The 17,807-nt window shown below is 37.0% G+C and overlaps 1 protein-coding gene and 1 long non-coding RNA gene across 3 annotated transcripts; both read left to right on the top strand.

Annotated features, from left to right (window-relative positions):
* Positions 1–9,777: 9,777 nt before the first annotated feature.
* Positions 9,778–14,076, top strand: LOC126783289 (protein RER1A-like). Its single transcript, XM_050508733.1, has 4 exons — positions 9,778–9,893; positions 10,260–10,634; positions 13,416–13,596; positions 13,747–14,076. Exons 2-4 carry the CDS (start codon positions 10,282–10,284, stop codon positions 13,795–13,797), a joined length of 585 nt encoding a protein of 194 aa, XP_050364690.1. The 5' UTR covers positions 9,778–9,893; positions 10,260–10,281; the 3' UTR covers positions 13,798–14,076.
* A 730-nt stretch (positions 14,077–14,806) lies between these two features.
* LOC126783764 (uncharacterized) lies at positions 14,807–17,807 on the top strand. Of its 2 annotated transcripts, XR_007670894.1 has the most exons (4): positions 14,807–15,240; positions 15,597–15,694; positions 15,802–16,084; positions 17,332–17,807. It is a non-coding gene; the product is annotated as an uncharacterized LOC126783764 (long non-coding RNA). The 2 variants fall into 2 exon arrangements; XR_007670893.1 differs by lacking the exon at positions 17,332–17,807 and having other exon boundaries at positions 15,802–16,248.

The raw sequence follows: 17,807 nt of genomic DNA, 5'->3' as shown, positions 1-17,807 counted from the left end.
ATCTCAATTGAATAGAAACAATTCATTTTACTTCCAACTTAGCATCTGTGGAGTCTTTTTGTTAATGTCATGTACATCAATGAGAGATATCATGCCTCATGTGAAGTATCTATCAATTTTGGTCTTTAATCCTAGTATCCTACTCACAATGCTATAAAAGTTTATAAGATTTTCCTAGGATATATTATTGAGCCTTAAAACCATCAATCACATGATTGATTCATATCTTCATGATAGAGCGTTAATTAAAACGTCTATAATAAACCCTGTAAAATGTCATTTTTAGTATAGAATAAGCAGGGATCGTTCAGTCCGGGAAATTAAAGGGAACTCTAAACTTTTACTGTTAGCAAATAATGAGGGATTTGAGATTGATTATTAACTACTAAAATAAAACCTAAATTATTATTTACATGATCGACTTCTCTTTAACAAACTTAAACCAAATTTACCATTACACCACATAATTACAAGTTTGAACCTATCATGCATTCTAATTCGACCAATTACATACTTTTTAGACACCAATACAATTAGAGCCTTAGGGGATCATCTAATCATGCAAGATTTCAACTAACATTTAGATTGACTTACGGCCTCATCTAAATTTGCATGCAATCGAATTCAATAACACTTAGAGTAGAAATCAAACAAGATTACATTTAAGCACAAAATCTTTGTTGGAGACATGTTTCATGTATGGCGTCACCCACCATGGTTTCACATGCGAATTTCCAGAATTTTTACCACTTTTTTAATCAACACAAACCGAACCTACTTATGGCATGATTCGATTTGTGTCAATATGATTGATGAATCTAGCACTCAAACACAATCTTAGGGACTGCATCCAAGCACTAAGTTCATATGCACATATCTGAAAATTATCTAAAAGTATGAGAAAGATGATTAGAACACAACAATAGAAATACAAACTCATTAATTATAGGAAACCATCAATTCGGCAAAGACTCAAAAACATATCAAATACAATCTGAAAATTTCGATTCTTAATACAAAACAATAATCCCACACAAATATCATACTACAATCTTCATAGACAAAGTATTGTAAAAAATCAAAAACGAACAAACCCATGAAGAGTTGTGAGAATCACATGTTGTAGAAACCTTGGAGGTGTGTCTTCAATGGTGATTTCGGTGGAGATAGAACTTGTATATGGGGGAGAATGACTTGCTGTTTTGGTGAAGGATATTTGAGGTAGTATTTTGGCAAAGGTTTGGCTCTTGAATGCAAAGGAGAAGTTATCTTATTTGAGAGGTGAAGCCATGTATATATAGAGGAAAGAGGAAGGGTTTGAACTTGCCTCTTTCTTCCTATAATAATGCCATGCTTTGATCTCCCTAAATCATGTCATGTTTTATTCCCTAAATCATGTCATGTTTTATTCCCTAAATCATGCCATGTTTTATTCCCTAAATCATGAAATTTTTTATGTCTTTAATGATCATCTTCTATTTAATTGTTGCATGACTTGGCTCCATCTCTTTTTCTTTAATTATCTCTTCAATCCAATATGAAAATAAGAAAATAAAATCATAAGTAAGAGATAATTAGTTTCAAAACCTAACAAGGATTCCTAGTCAAACTAGGACTCTAAACCAATTATGCGTTTTTAACTTATGTAAGCACAAACAGCATCCAATACCCCCAAGACTCTTACTACGACTCAATGACTCAATAATAAAACAATAAGGGCTAAACAAAGTACAAATTGAGGTAAAAACATGTTAAGCGCATTGCACAAAGTGCTCCTATCACTTCACCACTATAATGCGATACGAAACCCTCTTTTTATCTTTAGTGTCATACAAAGCTTCACCAATAAACTAAAGTTCCTATTAAGTCCATTTATTATAAATGAGTTAATCCATGAAAAAAATATTAATTAAATAACAAAATTTCAATATAAAAATAACGAAAAAGTTTAGTAACCATGTAGGAGATAACTTAACACTATCATTCAAAATTGAGGGAATGTCATTGCAGATTTTTGCACGTGCATCACATGGGTCAAGATTCTAGTATTATATATATTAAAAATGAAAGCTTCAACGCGGTATTACCATATAGCTATTTCACCATTTTTTTAAAGAAGACATGCCAAACATTTTTATTGAAATAGGTAAGGTATTGTAATACCAGAGACTTTTCATCTCGTTTAATCGACACATTATGATTAACTAATCGAAATACATCTTCAATTTTGAAAACGTAGTTTAATACATCGATATTAAACTACACGTCGCCACGAGAGCGGAAGAGTTCTCAAAATATTTTTCCGACGCTCGGTGTTGTTTTTACAATATTCTAAAATTGTACTTTGTTTTAAGAAAAATGTTGTGGGAGACTTTATTTTCAGCTTGGGTTTTGGTTTCTAGGCTTTTAAGTAAGCCAAATCATTTAAACCCATGACCCGGTCCCATTCTCTTTTTCACTTACCTTACACCTCCCATTTCTTCTTCTTTCTCCAACTCGACATAGAGAGAACTCTCTCTGCCTCCTCCACCGAACACACTGCCATCACCCTTCTCCTCCCCTTCAAGCTGCTGTCCAGCAAGAGCTGCAACATGCAACTCCACCATTAAGTTACCCTCTCTTCCCTCTTCAAAACCATGTCTATGGATGACTCCTCCACAGTGTTTTCCCCCTAAATTGAAATAGAGGCATGTGTATGCAGTCGGTGAAATTCCAATAGTTCTCAAAGCTCCAGTGAGCTTTTCTAGCTTCTTGTGGTAAGTCAATTCATCTTTTCAATGACCTAAAACCTAAATGTCTCTTCCTTTCTCTGTCCCTTTCTGCTGTGACGTCCACGACTCCGACGATCATTCGTTCTCCTTCTTCGAATGTAAGACGAGCTTGAGGATGGCCCAGACGTGAAGCAGGAGCTTTGGAGCAATGTTGGAGCAACACAAGTGACTAGAATTTCGCACATGGTGCAACAGCTCCAATTTGTGTTGAAGACTCAATTGAGGTTGCAGACCAAACTGTTTCCTTCGAATTCTTGTAGTTTTGGTCTCCTAGCGTTGTTGTTGTTTTACTTGTTGGTTTGGCTATTTCTATAGGGCTGGGAAAAATGGTACTGAAATCATTCGTCCCGTACTGAATCCCGATGGGACAGGATGAATCGGTAAAAAATTCTGATACCGAACCGATAACGATACCGAAAGCATACAATCGGAATGGGTCGATTTCATTAGATCCATACCGAATATACTGAACCACCCTGAAACTATAAAAACCTTTTTTTTTTTTTGGTTTAGGGTTCACAAAAGCCCATATACCCGAACCCATTACATCGAAAACTTATCGCCCTTATTCACTTCGCGTCTTCGTATTTCTCTCTTAATCACTAACTTCCCCCATCACTCTCAATATCAAGTCTCAATCGTAGTCTCTCAGAATCTTGATGGGAAAACTAAAGGTAAGCCTTAACTCAATCTCAAATTCTTAAGTGAAACTCTAAAAGTATGAATCATATATGCAGTTTGGGTTTTGGGTTTTGGGTTTTACTTTCTTTGAGTTATGATTTGACTTCGTATTCGTTTTAAATCGACGGAGCTTGGGTTTTGTATTTACTTTGTTTGTGCAGAAGTATAAATTTGAATAGTGTAAAACTCCCAATTTGTGTAGAAGTATATCATATGCAGTTGTAGGAATTGTTCTCAGTTTGTATCTTGCAGCTTTGTGAAAGTGTGAAGTGTGTCAATTGTATCTTTTATGTGAATTTTGTTCATGATTGATCCTAATTATTGTAGTGAATTATGTATATGTAGATCTTGTGGAATTTGCCAGTTTGGTACCGAAAAAGTACCAAACCAATACCGATACCGAAATATAAAATAGGTATGATATCGGTATGAGCACAATCCTGTATCATCCTATACCGGTCCCAGCCCTAGATTTCTAGGCCGAAATCCTTGATCTGAGAAGATGGGGTAATTTTCCTTGGTTTTTACCTTATTCTGTGGTTATTATAGTTTTTACCGTCAATGTGAAATTACATTTCTGCCCTTGATAGAAAGTTATTGTTTTACAGTTTTATGGTTTTATCCTAAGTTACCTATTATTTTTACTAAATGATTTTATCAGTTTTACTTTAATCAAAGGTAACTTAGTAAAAAAAAACCCAATTTTAACTAAAAAGGCGACGAATGAACGTAACTAAAAGTTACGACTAATGTTAGTTCCGATTCTTGCTCGGTTCGTGAATCAAGAACTATTTAACTTAGAAATGTATTGGTATAATAAATAAGTCATCGATATGATTCTGAGTAACTTTAATATCTATAAAGTTTGCTTAGTGTAAATCGACTATTGAAGTTGGATTATTTTAGGATTTTCCAAGAATTAGTTGATAATTGGTCAACATGGTTAATTCCTGGGCAAACCAGGAAAGACTTGGTCAACAGAAAATCAAAGGTGAACTTTCCTGGTCAAACTAGGGAATATTGAATCGAGTCAATTTACGATATTTGGAAATTGGTATTGACTCTTTTGATAAATGAATTCAGAGTTGATGTTACGAGATCGTAAAAGGTTGGAGCAACAACAACATTACTTCGGAATTAGAATAGTAGCGAGGATTCTGCACTTCATTGCAAGTAGGGTGAGCTAACTCCCTTTGTGTATTTCGTGTCCTTAAATTCATTGTCGATGCCTCAGTGATTGATTATTGGAATGAATGTATTTTTGATTTGGAAATGCTAAATACTTGAGGATAGACGAATAGTTTGTAAGTGAGTAGATGTGAGAGTGAATGGGGTCCGATAGTTCGGTAACCCCTCGGTGTCGATAATCGTGAACCTCCAAATGGGCAATGCCCTGTTTTAAGATTTGGATCCAACCTATAATGTATTATTGAGGACCTTCCAGTGAAATTGACACTCTCACTGTTTTGTTGTTGTAACAAAGGCAGTTGGCCTCGACTTGATAATTATGCTACAAGTCGTTAGGATCAGTCACCACTGACTGAATATTTATTGATAGTTATCCATGCATTGTTTGCATGTTTTCCCCATAAATGAAAGTTAGCTTGTTTATAATAAAACATTTTATAACTTGAGCTCACATCTAATGTTTTAAGTTTTCATAAAACTTAGCCTATCTTTCTTTTAAACCACATAGGTGAGTGGGTTGGCCCCTACTGGGTGAGCGAGAACAAAGCTCACCATACTATAGTTTTCTGTGCAAGTTAGGAGCCGGCAGAGGTTTAAGAAACATGAAATTTAGGAGTACACCTTCCTCGAGCCTTAAAGTTTGAAGTTGTTAATTTTATTAGCTTTTTTTTAATTGTTGTACAATTTTGAAAGATAAATTCCGAGATTGTATTATAACCATTGTCACATTTGTTGAAAATTTGGGTTGCTATTGTTATATTTATCTGGGCCGTGACTATTTCATCACCTTATGTTATTTTAAATATATTGTAAAGCTCATGTAGTATTTTCAAGGGTATTTGTAAAGTCGTATTTGAGTTTCTATTTTCAATTCAAATTTTGTAAAGTCGTATTTGTAAAGTCGTATTTGTTTTTTCTATTGCGAAAAATCCTAAGAATAGCAACCAAGCTCTCGAATGAATCGGTAGTCATCAACCATGGTGGATCAATCATCAAGGAGACCAAGTCAAGTTAGCAAATATACAAGAATTCAAAAAGGGCGCTATTACAACAAGCCAAAGCAAGCGTTCATGGTTGAATCCTAGCAGCTAAAAGGAAGGTGCAAGCGGTAAAAGAAAGCAAAACTCATGTTTTCAGAAGCCGCGAATAGTGTTTTTGGATGAACCCAGCTGTCACGAAGACGGGAATCTACCTTTGTCACCTCAATTCAAGGAGAAGCCAAATCAACGTCAAGCCACAAGGTGTACCAACGGCAAGTCACCGAACTTCTGAATCACGAAAATAAAAGAAATTAGAACGTATATCCAGAGGTGGCGTTGAAGAGAGAAGACAACAAACACTTGAGTGAAAGAAACCAACCTGGAGAAATTGAAGGAGTAAGTCGCCGATCTCCTCGTTTTCAAAGAATGAGTGCCACAATATTGATCGAGTTCCCTGTTTGGGGGTTTTTTGCTGAGAAAAGGAAATTGGAGGGGTCTCAAATTAGGAGTTCCTCTGAGTCATGACGATGAAGAGGCAAGCGGATGATGAAGCAGTAACAATAAGAGGGGTTGGAGTAATTACGGGTAGGTGTTTGGAAAGATCTCTAGGCGATCAAACGATTTTGAGGAGATATACACTCTTCCCAGTTCCCTATGAGAAGTGGAAGGAAGTTGGACTCTGTGTTGAGTTTTTTTCGTTTCTTTACTCCATTTTGGAAAAGGAATATAAGTCATGAACGTGCTAAAGTCCCTTATCAAAGGGGAAGTGCTAATTTAGATGTCATGTCAAAACATGCAAATATATCCATATGATGATGATATGTGCGAATCAAGCAAGTGCACCAAGCAACTTTGATGTGTATATTTATTACACAATCAAGCATTATACCATGCAAACACCATTATATGTCCAAAAGGTTCACATGTACATACATGCATGATAACATCAAGCAATAAAGATCCACATGCTATGCACACAAATACGCATATACACCCATGCATATATGCGTTATTGGTTTTGATTATGTAGCTCGTGACATGCCGTGCTTTTAACGACCTACATAATCAAGGAGGCTAATGTTGATACCAAAAATTCCACATTCTCTTGCATTTGTTGAAATAACACGAATAAATGGATCACGAAGTTTAAAATGTGACATTGAGTCTCGTTTGATCAAAAAAGAAGCCCAATATAGAGAAACTATACGATCCATGATTATATTTACTCACATATGACGCTTTCGCCTTACATGCAATCTTCATGCAATTCGCATAGACCCAAGCTACATCTTGGGGCTTACAAGAGGGTCTTGGTTTGGAAGGTAACGAAGCTTGTGAGACCCGTAGTCGGAATAAGAGTACGTAAACAAATTTTGAGCTTATGGACCAAAATTCATGCATTATGTGGCTCTAAACTCAGCATTGGGCTAGTAGAGAAATATATTTTTAACTCAATATGACCAATGTCCATTTTTGACCTAAAAACCCATCAAATGGTCCATGACCCATATCTAGTTAGCTATTTCTTCCCCATTGTAGAAAACACGTTCAATTCTTTTGCAGCTGGGACTAGAGCTTGACTAATTCTGGCAGCACCAAAGAATCCGGGAGAAGCAATTACGTGCAAATCCCTCTAAGATCTCTCTGATTTCCAATCCTCTCATCTCTGAGAGCGTGATTTAGGAACCAACAAAACCAAGGTCTGAGCAACACCGGCCTACCACTGTATCACCACCGCCCCTATACCAATCTCTCCCTCTGACGAGATGAAGAAGAATCCCAATAACCAGCGGTCCTTGAGGTTCTCATTCTCTTCCCAAATCCACTATAAAAAGAAAGATCGGCCTCATTTCAAGGCATCTCAATCAAACCCACAAAAACCCAGTAGTCATACAAAAAGAGATCATGCTTCATCTCTTTCATTCAAATCCTTACCCACTTTACCTTAATCACCATCCAAATCATGCAATCTAGTATCTTTTAACTCACAAGTGTTCAGCTCCCTCACCACGCCTTCTGTAAGTCTCATTGTTGTTTATAAATTGCTGCTGTTACAGTCAGGCTCATCACAATGACAAGGTCATTCTTGGGTCAGCCCTCGATTGGCTTTGGGCCTAGCCGCACCGCTTCAAAACACCCTCCAATAGGGGGAAACAAATTTATCACCTACCCCTATTTTACCCACCATATTGCTCACTTCTCAGATTAATGACATGTATCATTTACTCAACATAATCTAACTATGGTTAGTATCATGAATTCATAATAATAAATAATAATTTCTTCTAGTTTTAACTTTAACTTAATTGTTTTTTAGCAAAAAAAAAAATAGTGTTAATGTGGGTATGAGGATATCACACTTTTTCCTCCCCTCCAAAACCCAGTCTTGGATTTTCTATGGTGGTAGTAGTCACCAACTATTTGGAAATTATAAAAAGGTCATTTTTAAAAAATCTTTTAGAGCGTTGCCCTTAAATTTCAAAAAATTTATGAAATGCCATTGCAGCTAATTTTTTTATCCTCTCTCTAGAACCGGATTTGCAATTTCAAAACTGCATCCCTCTACTTCTCTCTCTCAAGGTGCGGGGATGACGTTAGAGGCGTGGGTACTAGACCACATTGGAGACATAGTACTGGACCATGTTGGAGGCACAAGTATAGCGTGAGAGGCACAAGTACGACCTTCGAGACACGGAGATGAGGTGCGGAGACGATTAGAGCTATGGGGGTGATGGGAGTTGCGGGGATGACGCCGAGGAGAGCTTGGAACGAGGGAGGCTTATGCATGGCTGGTGCTAGATTGGACTCATCGGAGAAGATAATGGATATGTGGGTGCCTAGAGCAGTTTGTGGGTGCCCACATCAATTTTTTTTCTTTTTCTATCGCATTGTTGTCACATTACTTGTCATATATTAATGTTAGTGTGACTGGTAGTGTGACATGTAGTGTAGCTGATTAGTTTTCTAGTCACACTAGTCACAGAAGTAGTGTAACTCTTAATGTGACATCTAATGATGTGATTATAAGTGTGACCTTTAGTGTGGCTATTGTTGTGCCTACTAGTGTGACACCTTGTGTGACTCCTAATGTGGCTACTGATGTGACAACATAAATGTCAATATTTGGAATGTATTTGTTTATTTGAGACATTCAAGATCATATAACAAGAGACAAATGTTTGTTATTTCTATTTATTCTAATATATTTTTTATTCACATTTTCTTCTTGTCTCAACAGTCACATAAAACAGTCACAAATATTGTCACACTACCACATACAATGACAGTCACAATGTCAATATTGTATCTATCACTGTGACTGCTAGTGTGACATGCAATATGACTACAAGTGTAACATGTGGTGTGACAACACTGTAGCTACAAGTGTGACACCTAGTGTGACAGTATTCACAGGGTGACAAGTGAATACTAAATCTGTGAAATTATGTTAAAATTTGAAGGAGATTGGTATGAGTATGCTCAGAATAAAGTGAATAACTACAATTAAAGAGCCTTGAGCTCCGGTTTCGTTGGAATAACTTGGAGCACCACCATGGATGTCGGCAACTCCTTACGAGGGTTACTGTGCTTTGTATGGTGGTCGGTTTGGAGTGAGTATGATATTAAATGAAAGAGAGGAGAATATATTTCTAATGGTGCTAATCACACTCAAATTTGTCGCCGGACAGAAAAGTTACGACTGTAAAAAAAAGGTAAAATAGTAATGAACAAAGGTAAAATATGACATTTTTATAATTTTGTATCATATAACTTGACATTTTTTTATAATTTTTTTAAAATAGAAATGACATTTTTATAATTAAAAAATAAGTTGTAATTTTTTTATAATATAAAATTGAATTTGGTACTAATTAATAATAATAATTGCTGCACATCGCTGTCCAATACGTAAATATCTTTTATTGTTTTGAGTGGTACGAAGTTTGTGATCACTTGTAGGGAGTTGTAGGGGGAATGAGATGGAAAAAAGGTTGAATTTGGATAATTATGGGTCCAAAGTTATTTTAACTGTCGTAAACTCGTCATGACTCATGATCATCGTCCCTTTTTAACCGGGTCCAGATAAATCTACAGCAGCTATTCATACGGGTCGGGTCTCCTGTCCCACTCATATAAAATAGTAAACCCAGAAAAATAAAAAATTTAAAAGAAGAAAAGCCACACAGATCTTCACGCTTTCGGTCTCCCTCAGCACCTCCCCCTCTGATCGGATATTTCCCCGTCGCTCTCTTCAGCTTTGCAGTCGTCTCAGGTCAGCTTCCTTCCTCCTCCCTCCTTCCTCATTCTCTCCTCTTGATTTTGGATCTGGGAATGTTCTAGACTTCGTCTCTCTGTCTGAATTGCTCGTTTATCAGAAACGCTCCATAAATTTATTGAACCGTTTTCATGCCATCTTAATGTGCTTGGATTTTGTATTTGAGAGCTGCCGATTCTGGATCTGTGTTTTTGTTGAGGGATTGTTCTTTTCTGCGAAACCCTAGCTTTTGTGATAGCTTTGATTCATGTTAAATTTACCGAAATGCCCTTGTTTGAATTGTTTCTGTATGTGGAAATGTTTGATGCTTGTGTTAATGTGGGAGATTTGTTTGTGTTTGATTCGATTTTTGATTATGTGCAGATTGTGAAGCTTGAAGATCTGAATGGAGGGAGTTGGGGCCGAAAGCGCCTCGGCGGCGTCGCCTGTGAACAAGTGGATATATGATGTGTCGAGGCTCTATCAGTACTACCTGGACAAGACGACTCCGCTTTCGGTCTACAGATGGATTGGGACTTTTGCTCTTGTGGTGATTTACGCCATGCGGGTTTACTATCTTCAGGGGTTCTACATTGTTTCATATGGTCTCGGGATTTACGTTCTGAATCTTCTGATTGGATTTTTGTCTCCATTGGCTGATCCGGAGATGGGAGCAGGTTCGGATGGGCCGTTGCTTCCGACAAAGGGTTCTGATGAGTTCAAGCCTTTCATTCGCCGACTTCCTGAGTTCAAGTTCTGGTAACTACATGTTTGCACTTTCACAGTACTTTGAGTTATTATTTTGTTGTCGTATTCTACAGATTATAGGTTCTCATATTTGGTCTCGTTATGGTAATACTAACGTCTTCCATCTCTTATGTTCTTGTTTGTCCGCAGAAAGTTGGTAGATGGAATATTTAGAGATAAAACGCTTTTCAAATGTTGATAGGTTAAGGGGAAAATACTGCAATACTCGCTTATAACATGGTAAAGAATGGAGATGGATATGGGTATCTAATTTAGTATGTTAGGCATAAAAACTGTAGTCAAGCCAAGTTGCCAGGTATATTCTTCATGTTCTAGGATTTCCCACGCCATTGCATTTGACTACGTTTCTTTCATCTTATAAGATCTTTTAGAGCATTAGTGTTTGATTGGTTTTGAAAAATAGAAAAGTAGGAAGATCATTTCATTGCTTTATCAAGGGCCATACATTCTTTTATCTATTATTTGGTTCTGTGGCTTCATTCCTTTCTCCTGTTTGAAGTTTTAAATAGGATTTTCTATTTCTTTTTTTCTATTTTGGTTCAGTTTTATCATTTTATCTCACAGTTCTTTGAATTGTTGGTCTTCTTTCCTCTTGCCACATCTACCTGTCATTTGTCCCTACATCCCTCATAAATGATATGTAAGGTCTAGCTTGTGTGAAGTTAAAGGTTTAACAATCAATGGTGAAGTGTCTATAAAGTTTTTGTCAAGGATGGTGAAGAGTTAAAGTAGAGTCTGCCTTCCGAATGAGCTTGGTCGTCAAGGTGTATCAAGCTTTAGAAAAAAAGAAAAATAAAGTTTTTAAAGTTTATGGTGGAGGAAATGAGAATATCAACGGATGTAATGCTGTGGAAGTATTGCATGGTTGAGCTTAACGTGTCTCATGGCATGGGACTGGGAATCCAGAATGAGTGGTTGGATCCCATTTGGAAGGGTGTAAGGTTCAGGGTTGGTTTAGTTACTAGGCTGAAGTTTTGGTCTGATTGGTTGTTTTCTTCAAACGTATTTGGCTTTCCTTCTTTGTGCCACTTGCTTTGTCAAAAAAAAGTGAACGGGTGGTTATTGATTATCTGGCCTTGCAGGCAGAGGTGCTTGAAACATTTTTAATTTGTTTGACACTGGTAGTTAGGAACTACAAGTAGGAGAAAAACTAATTGTTTGCGGAGGTGATGAATGGTGACAAGGAAGGGATTGAATGGCTGTGTAGGACCCATGATTGGGAAGGTGCTATTTGGGTGGCTCCTACCTACTAACATAACATTTTTGTACGGACAACATTTCTGATCTCTGATAATGTCTCATGGTGGATCTTGGTAGCTATGTACGTTTCAAAAAGTATCATATGCTAGAAGGCGCAAGAGAAAGTGGAGAGTTTTCTGTACCTTGTACATGTGTTGGAGCACTTTTTTTGGGTATTTGGCACCTTCTTCTTTTGATTTCTAGTGTTTATTTTGGATAGTATTGGAATGTGCCTTGTAGACTCTATGGAGCAAAATGAAAAGTTCTACAATTGAGGGACAAAGAAGTCACCTTTCAAGAAGAATTTCTTATTTTTCTTTTTTGCCAACTTTTGTTCTTCTTGTTTACAGTAGCCGCACTTGCAGTTAGGAAGATGACCCTCTTCCCCTTACTAGGATTTGAACATATGATCGTAGGAACTACCTTCCTTCACCTCTTAGTTTCTATGGAAAGAAACTAAACTAATTGAGCCTCTTTCATGTATTTTATAAGTTTTCAGTACCTTTAGACTTGGGCCTTCTCAAATCTGTTTGTTCTTAAGCTAGCATCTGTTACTTTGTGATGTTTATGCAAAAAAATTATAATTATGGAAATAGAAATACCAAGTGGAGACTGGAGTGACAAGGAACTATAATGTTTAAAATTTCTAATGCCTACTTATAACTTTGATAAACTTGTTCAAGCCAGGCCCAACTGCCTTTGGCAAGCTTGAGCTGTTTATTTGTCTTTATCATTGTTTGTTTTTACATGTCGATGGCCCTGGTGGATATTAGTTGTGATACTTGCAGCCATAAACACCTATTAGACATTCTGTTAGCATCTGCTGCAATGTAATTTAGTGTTCTATCATTGATGGAGTTTGTCTGCATTTAGCTAAGATATGCTTAATAGCCTCCTAAATTGTTGCTCCCTTCCAGGATCTTTCCGACATCTCAATGTTCTCCTGATTACTGGTTACTAAAAACATGTGATCATGGCGAATATTTAATTGAATAAGGAGAAACCTATGTAGCACCGACACTTCTAAGGTTGACGTGTTGAAGTGTCCGACACTTCCCGACACCGTGTCCGACACGCCAAGTGGCGTGTCAGTAATATTGATTTTTCCAACACTTCCTAACACTTTAACCGACACGCCACATCATAATTCCAACATGGCAATCATCATTTTAGATAAAAAAAACTAGAAAAACGAAAACTAAACAAAAAAACCCAAATTTTGTTTTATCCCCATCGTTTTCCCTTTCTTCTTTTCTTATATTTATTTCTTTTGAATTGTTATGCAATGGAATGATCTTAGAATTTTAATTTGACATTATTTTATGTGTTATATATAAATATATTAAATTATATATAAATTGCCATGTCGGGATCTAAATTTTTTTAATTTGTCGGTTGCGGTGTCGCGCCGTGTCCGTGTCGGTGTCCGTGCTACATAGGGAGAAACACTTCTGCAAAATCACCTTACTTTCACAGTTCCTCTGATTATATGTTTTTACCTCTCCTGTTATTCATACTGCTTTCATTGTTCAGGTACTCCTTCACAAAGGCTTTCTGCATTGGTTTTGTCATGACCTTCTTCTCTGCATTTGATGTGCCTGTCTTTTGGCCAATACTACTCTGTTACTGGATTGTTCTTTTTGTCCTGACAATGAGGCGCCAAATTGCACACATGATCAAGTACAAGTATGTTCCATTCAACCTTGGGAAGCAGGTAAACTTCTAATACTTCTCAAAATGTTTGCTTGTGTCACCAAATCATTTCTAGAAGCACCATGTGTTGTTATTTCGGTTACTATTTTCGCACATTGGTCGGTTACTTTTGAGTTTTAAGATTAAGTATCTGGTTATTTGTCTTTGACAGAAATACGGCAGCAAAAAACCATCTGCAGGTAGCAGTGGCAGGAATGATTGAAGCACAACTGTTGCGTAACTAGAGCATATATCAGTGACTGATGTGGAGTCGTAGAAGAAAAATTAGGCATTGTGAAGATTCATGATAGTAGAATTTTTCGGTTCGGGGAAGAACATTCATGTATGGATTTCGTTATGCCTTCACATACCTAGGGTTGGATTATGTGTGGCCTTCTATCGATAAACGCATTAAATTCAGCTAAATTTTGAGATGTCTTCCAACGTATATCTGCATGGAATACTTCACTCTCCTGAATCTATTCATGGAAAATTTCTTGCAGCTCCTGAAAGTGTGATTTCCTTTGTGCCAGTATTCACTCTATCCTTTATTGAGCAATATGATCTCAACTCTCAAGTTCTAAATGCCTTTAGTTGCTTCAAATCTCATCATACATTGTATATCATGAGCAATGCCGCACTGTATATTGCAAGCCGATTTCGAGTTGAGTTGCGATACTCCTATCCTGGCGGTATTTTACCTGCATTTCCTTGAAACTTTAATCGAATCCTATTGTCATTGTGAAATAGGCTTAAATGAATCTACTTCTATGAACCACAAACCTGGGGTTTGTCCCCGAAGCGGAAGGGTACGGTAACAACTAACAAGCTAACACACACAAGCCATCGCCATTTTGTTAGCGAGTTAGTAACATACACACCTGATCAGAAACGAGACTATTTGACCAAAGTCATTCTAAACCTCGACGTAGATACAACGTCCTCAAACAACGTTCTCAAATTGGTGTCCATAAATTGGTGAGTTACAATAGGGTTGGTACTTCCGAACAAAAAAACCGAGAACTGAGTCAAAAAAACCGGACTGAAAACTGAAAAAAATTGAATCAACAAAAAAACCGAAAAAACCGAACTGATTCGGTTCGGTTTTCAGTTCAACCCCCAAACCGAACCGAACTGATTGAACTGAATTGAAATAAATGAATACGGCGTCGTTTTATGTAGTATATACATATATCACCCAAAAAAACCCTACGCTGGCTCTGTGGCACATACCTCAATCCTCGACTTTAACTCGTCGCAGCCCTCATTCCCCATTTCATATCTCAGTCCTCTCCGTCTTCAGCTCTCCACAACTCCACTCCCATTCTCTCAATCCCTGTCTCAGATCTTTGTCCTCTCCGTCCCCAGCTCTCCACTCATTTTCTCAGTCCCCGTATCCCCGAAACCGAACTGAAACCGAACTTGACGCCGCCGAGCTCTACTCCCCGAAGCCGCCGAACGCCCGAACCCAGATTTGTCCCCAACGCTAGCACCTCGATCTGCTACCTGACGCCGCATCATCTCTGTGCCACCGGACTTCGAAGTCTCTCTACTCTCGCTGCATCACACCCTCACAGTCTCTCTACCCGACGCCAACATCGCACCTGTGCGCCGAAGCCAAAGGTTGAAGCTTTCACTCACTCCCAATGGCAGAATTCTCCTCCAGGTAAAACCCTAATCCCATTTCGTCTGCCCAATCCAAACTCATATCTCTCTTAGTCTATTTTCTCAGCAAAGTTATGAGCTTTTCTCTTCAGTTCATTCACTTCATTGTGTTATATTCTATATGGATTCTTCTTTGTAATTTATTGATTCGAAACTTATGATAGTTGTTGCAAGTTTTCTAATTGCTAATTTGCTATTTTTTTATAGTAGATATGAGATTTTGTTATAGTGTATGTAGGAAGAATTTGATATTTATGTGTTGAAATGAAGGTTTGGCATGTTAATATTGTCAAAAATTTTGTGGTGTTAATGATCTATGTAGACTGGACAACTCTGACCGCTGGTAAATATCTGCAGCCTTGTAGGTTCCCTAAATAAGATCCCTCTATCGGTTGCTGGTATTGTACTTTTCAAGGTCCCGACCAGTTTAGAGAACTCTGCAAGCAGATTCTTTGGTAAGTTATTTCTCTCAAACTTGCTGAAGAGTTTGATTAGCTTTTGGATGACCATGCAATTACAACTTTAAATATGTAGCGTTACCAATGAAATTTGAAATTTGTAGGTCTTGTGGCGGGAGTATTTTTTGTTAGAGCCAAAATGCAGGAGAGATCTCAATCCTGAAATGCTTTACCTTAGTTTGGCTTACACAAGAGGACCATGTTTTGCAATGGGGAAACTGCATTCTGCTTCACTTCTTGGAAATCATCTGGTGAAGTGACTGATTAAAGATCAAGGAAGATTTTGCCTATTTAAGTGTGATGCGGTACGTTTCTGGGTATCTGGTGGATGGGATGAAAGTTTTCTTCAAACGTCAGGAGGCTTTTGGAGAAATATTGTAACATATGGTATGAATTGTTGGAAAATGGTTGGAAAAATCATTTAAAACCAAATTTTAATTGATTAATTAAATTAAATTAAATTTATAATTAATCAAAGATGAACATAGATTTGAGTTCTCTATAATGAGGGATACAAGATCATATGTTTGTGTAATTTGGTTTGTGGGTGAATAAGAAATTGTCACTCAAAGATGGCTACTTAGAATGAGGGAAATGTATTTGTCCCACATTGAAAAAGAGAAGTGTTGAAAAGACTTTATATAGAATCCATTGTGTATGGATTGTAAAGTGTGTAAGCTCTCTTATACCCTTTCGCGCACGCGCATAGGGTGCAAATCCTAGGTCACAAGGGAAACTCGTGTATGCCCGTGCGACCTGCGAACACGAATGCAACACCGAATTGAGGGTCGGAACGCAGATTCTTTTTGCATTTCCGAAAATTCGGTTTTGACTTTTCAAATTCTTCCTTTGTGTAACAACTGAGTTATTATGTGTTATGGAGAATTATAACAGAATTGAAATCAATATTTATAACATATGTAACTCATATATGTTATGATCTTTTGATTTCTATAACAGCCATCTTATTAATTACTGATTGCAAATCCTCACAGAATAAATAGCCACCATCCTTTCATTGTAAAATCATCCCATTCGAAACACAATCCTCACCCACTCTCAAAATTCTTAGCTTTTCTCTGGTGATAGAAAGAGGTACCTTTCGAGTTCGTTGAGGGTTCTAGTTAGTAGTGCAACTTCCTAGAATCGTTTAGTCGTTATATCCTGGGAAACAAGCGCCAAGTATCCTTGCACCGATAGAGGAGGCGTAAACGTCTTAAGGACAATGTGGTATCACACACGTCTCGACTAGTTCTTCCATTATCAATCGTTCGGTATTTTGGTTGAATTTCTTTTCGTGTTCTTCGTTTCTGATTTATAATTATTTATAATTCAGCCTATTAAATTATATATGCAATATAACACTTTTCTTTATAACATGAAGACCTCAGAACCTTACCACTAATTAATTCACATGTTTGTATTGTGCATCTGTGCTGCATCTCATTCTTATATATCAATTCTAGTCTTATTGTTTGCAAATTGTTTTGCTGATGTTGATGCTTCTGTTTGATTTGTTGATGATGAAACAGAAGCTATCTTTGTTATTTTATTGCTTGAAACAAAAGCTATGAAGCAGAAGCTATGGTTGTTAGTTATTTTGTTCATATTATTTAGTATGGTCATTGTTGCAGGTCTCAACCCAGAAAAATTATTTCTCCTCAGTAGTAACCACCTGCAAATTTAATATATGTTTAACACAGATGCCTGGTATATGCATCTAACTATCTATTGAGAGTGAATATACATTCATCTGTTTCATTTCTCATAGATTGTATTTATCTTGCTTGGTTTGTTTTGTTCGGTTTATTGAGTGTATACCGCAACTTTGGATGAGATGTTATGTTTGGTTTGTTTCATATATTGATTCTATATCAGTAATCATTGATTAATTAAAATGCTACTGTGACTTTTGTAATAAACCGATTTTTCGGGTTCAATTTGTATGAATTCGTTGAATTTTATAAATTTGGTAATTTTGATAAATCACATTTTTCGCTTTGCGACGTTGTCGGTTTGAAAACAGAACCGTCTTCGGAAATCTAAATTTGAAAAACGTTACGTTGTCCGCGACACGGGAGTCGACTTTTACTCCGTTGCTCGTTTTCAA

Source organism: Argentina anserina, chromosome 2, assembly GCF_933775445.1.
Source record: "Argentina anserina chromosome 2, drPotAnse1.1, whole genome shotgun sequence".
Classification (NCBI taxonomy): Eukaryota; Viridiplantae; Streptophyta; class Magnoliopsida; order Rosales; family Rosaceae; genus Argentina; species Argentina anserina.
Note: the sequence above shows the minus strand (reverse complement) of the source record. Positions and strands in the feature narration are given on the sequence as shown.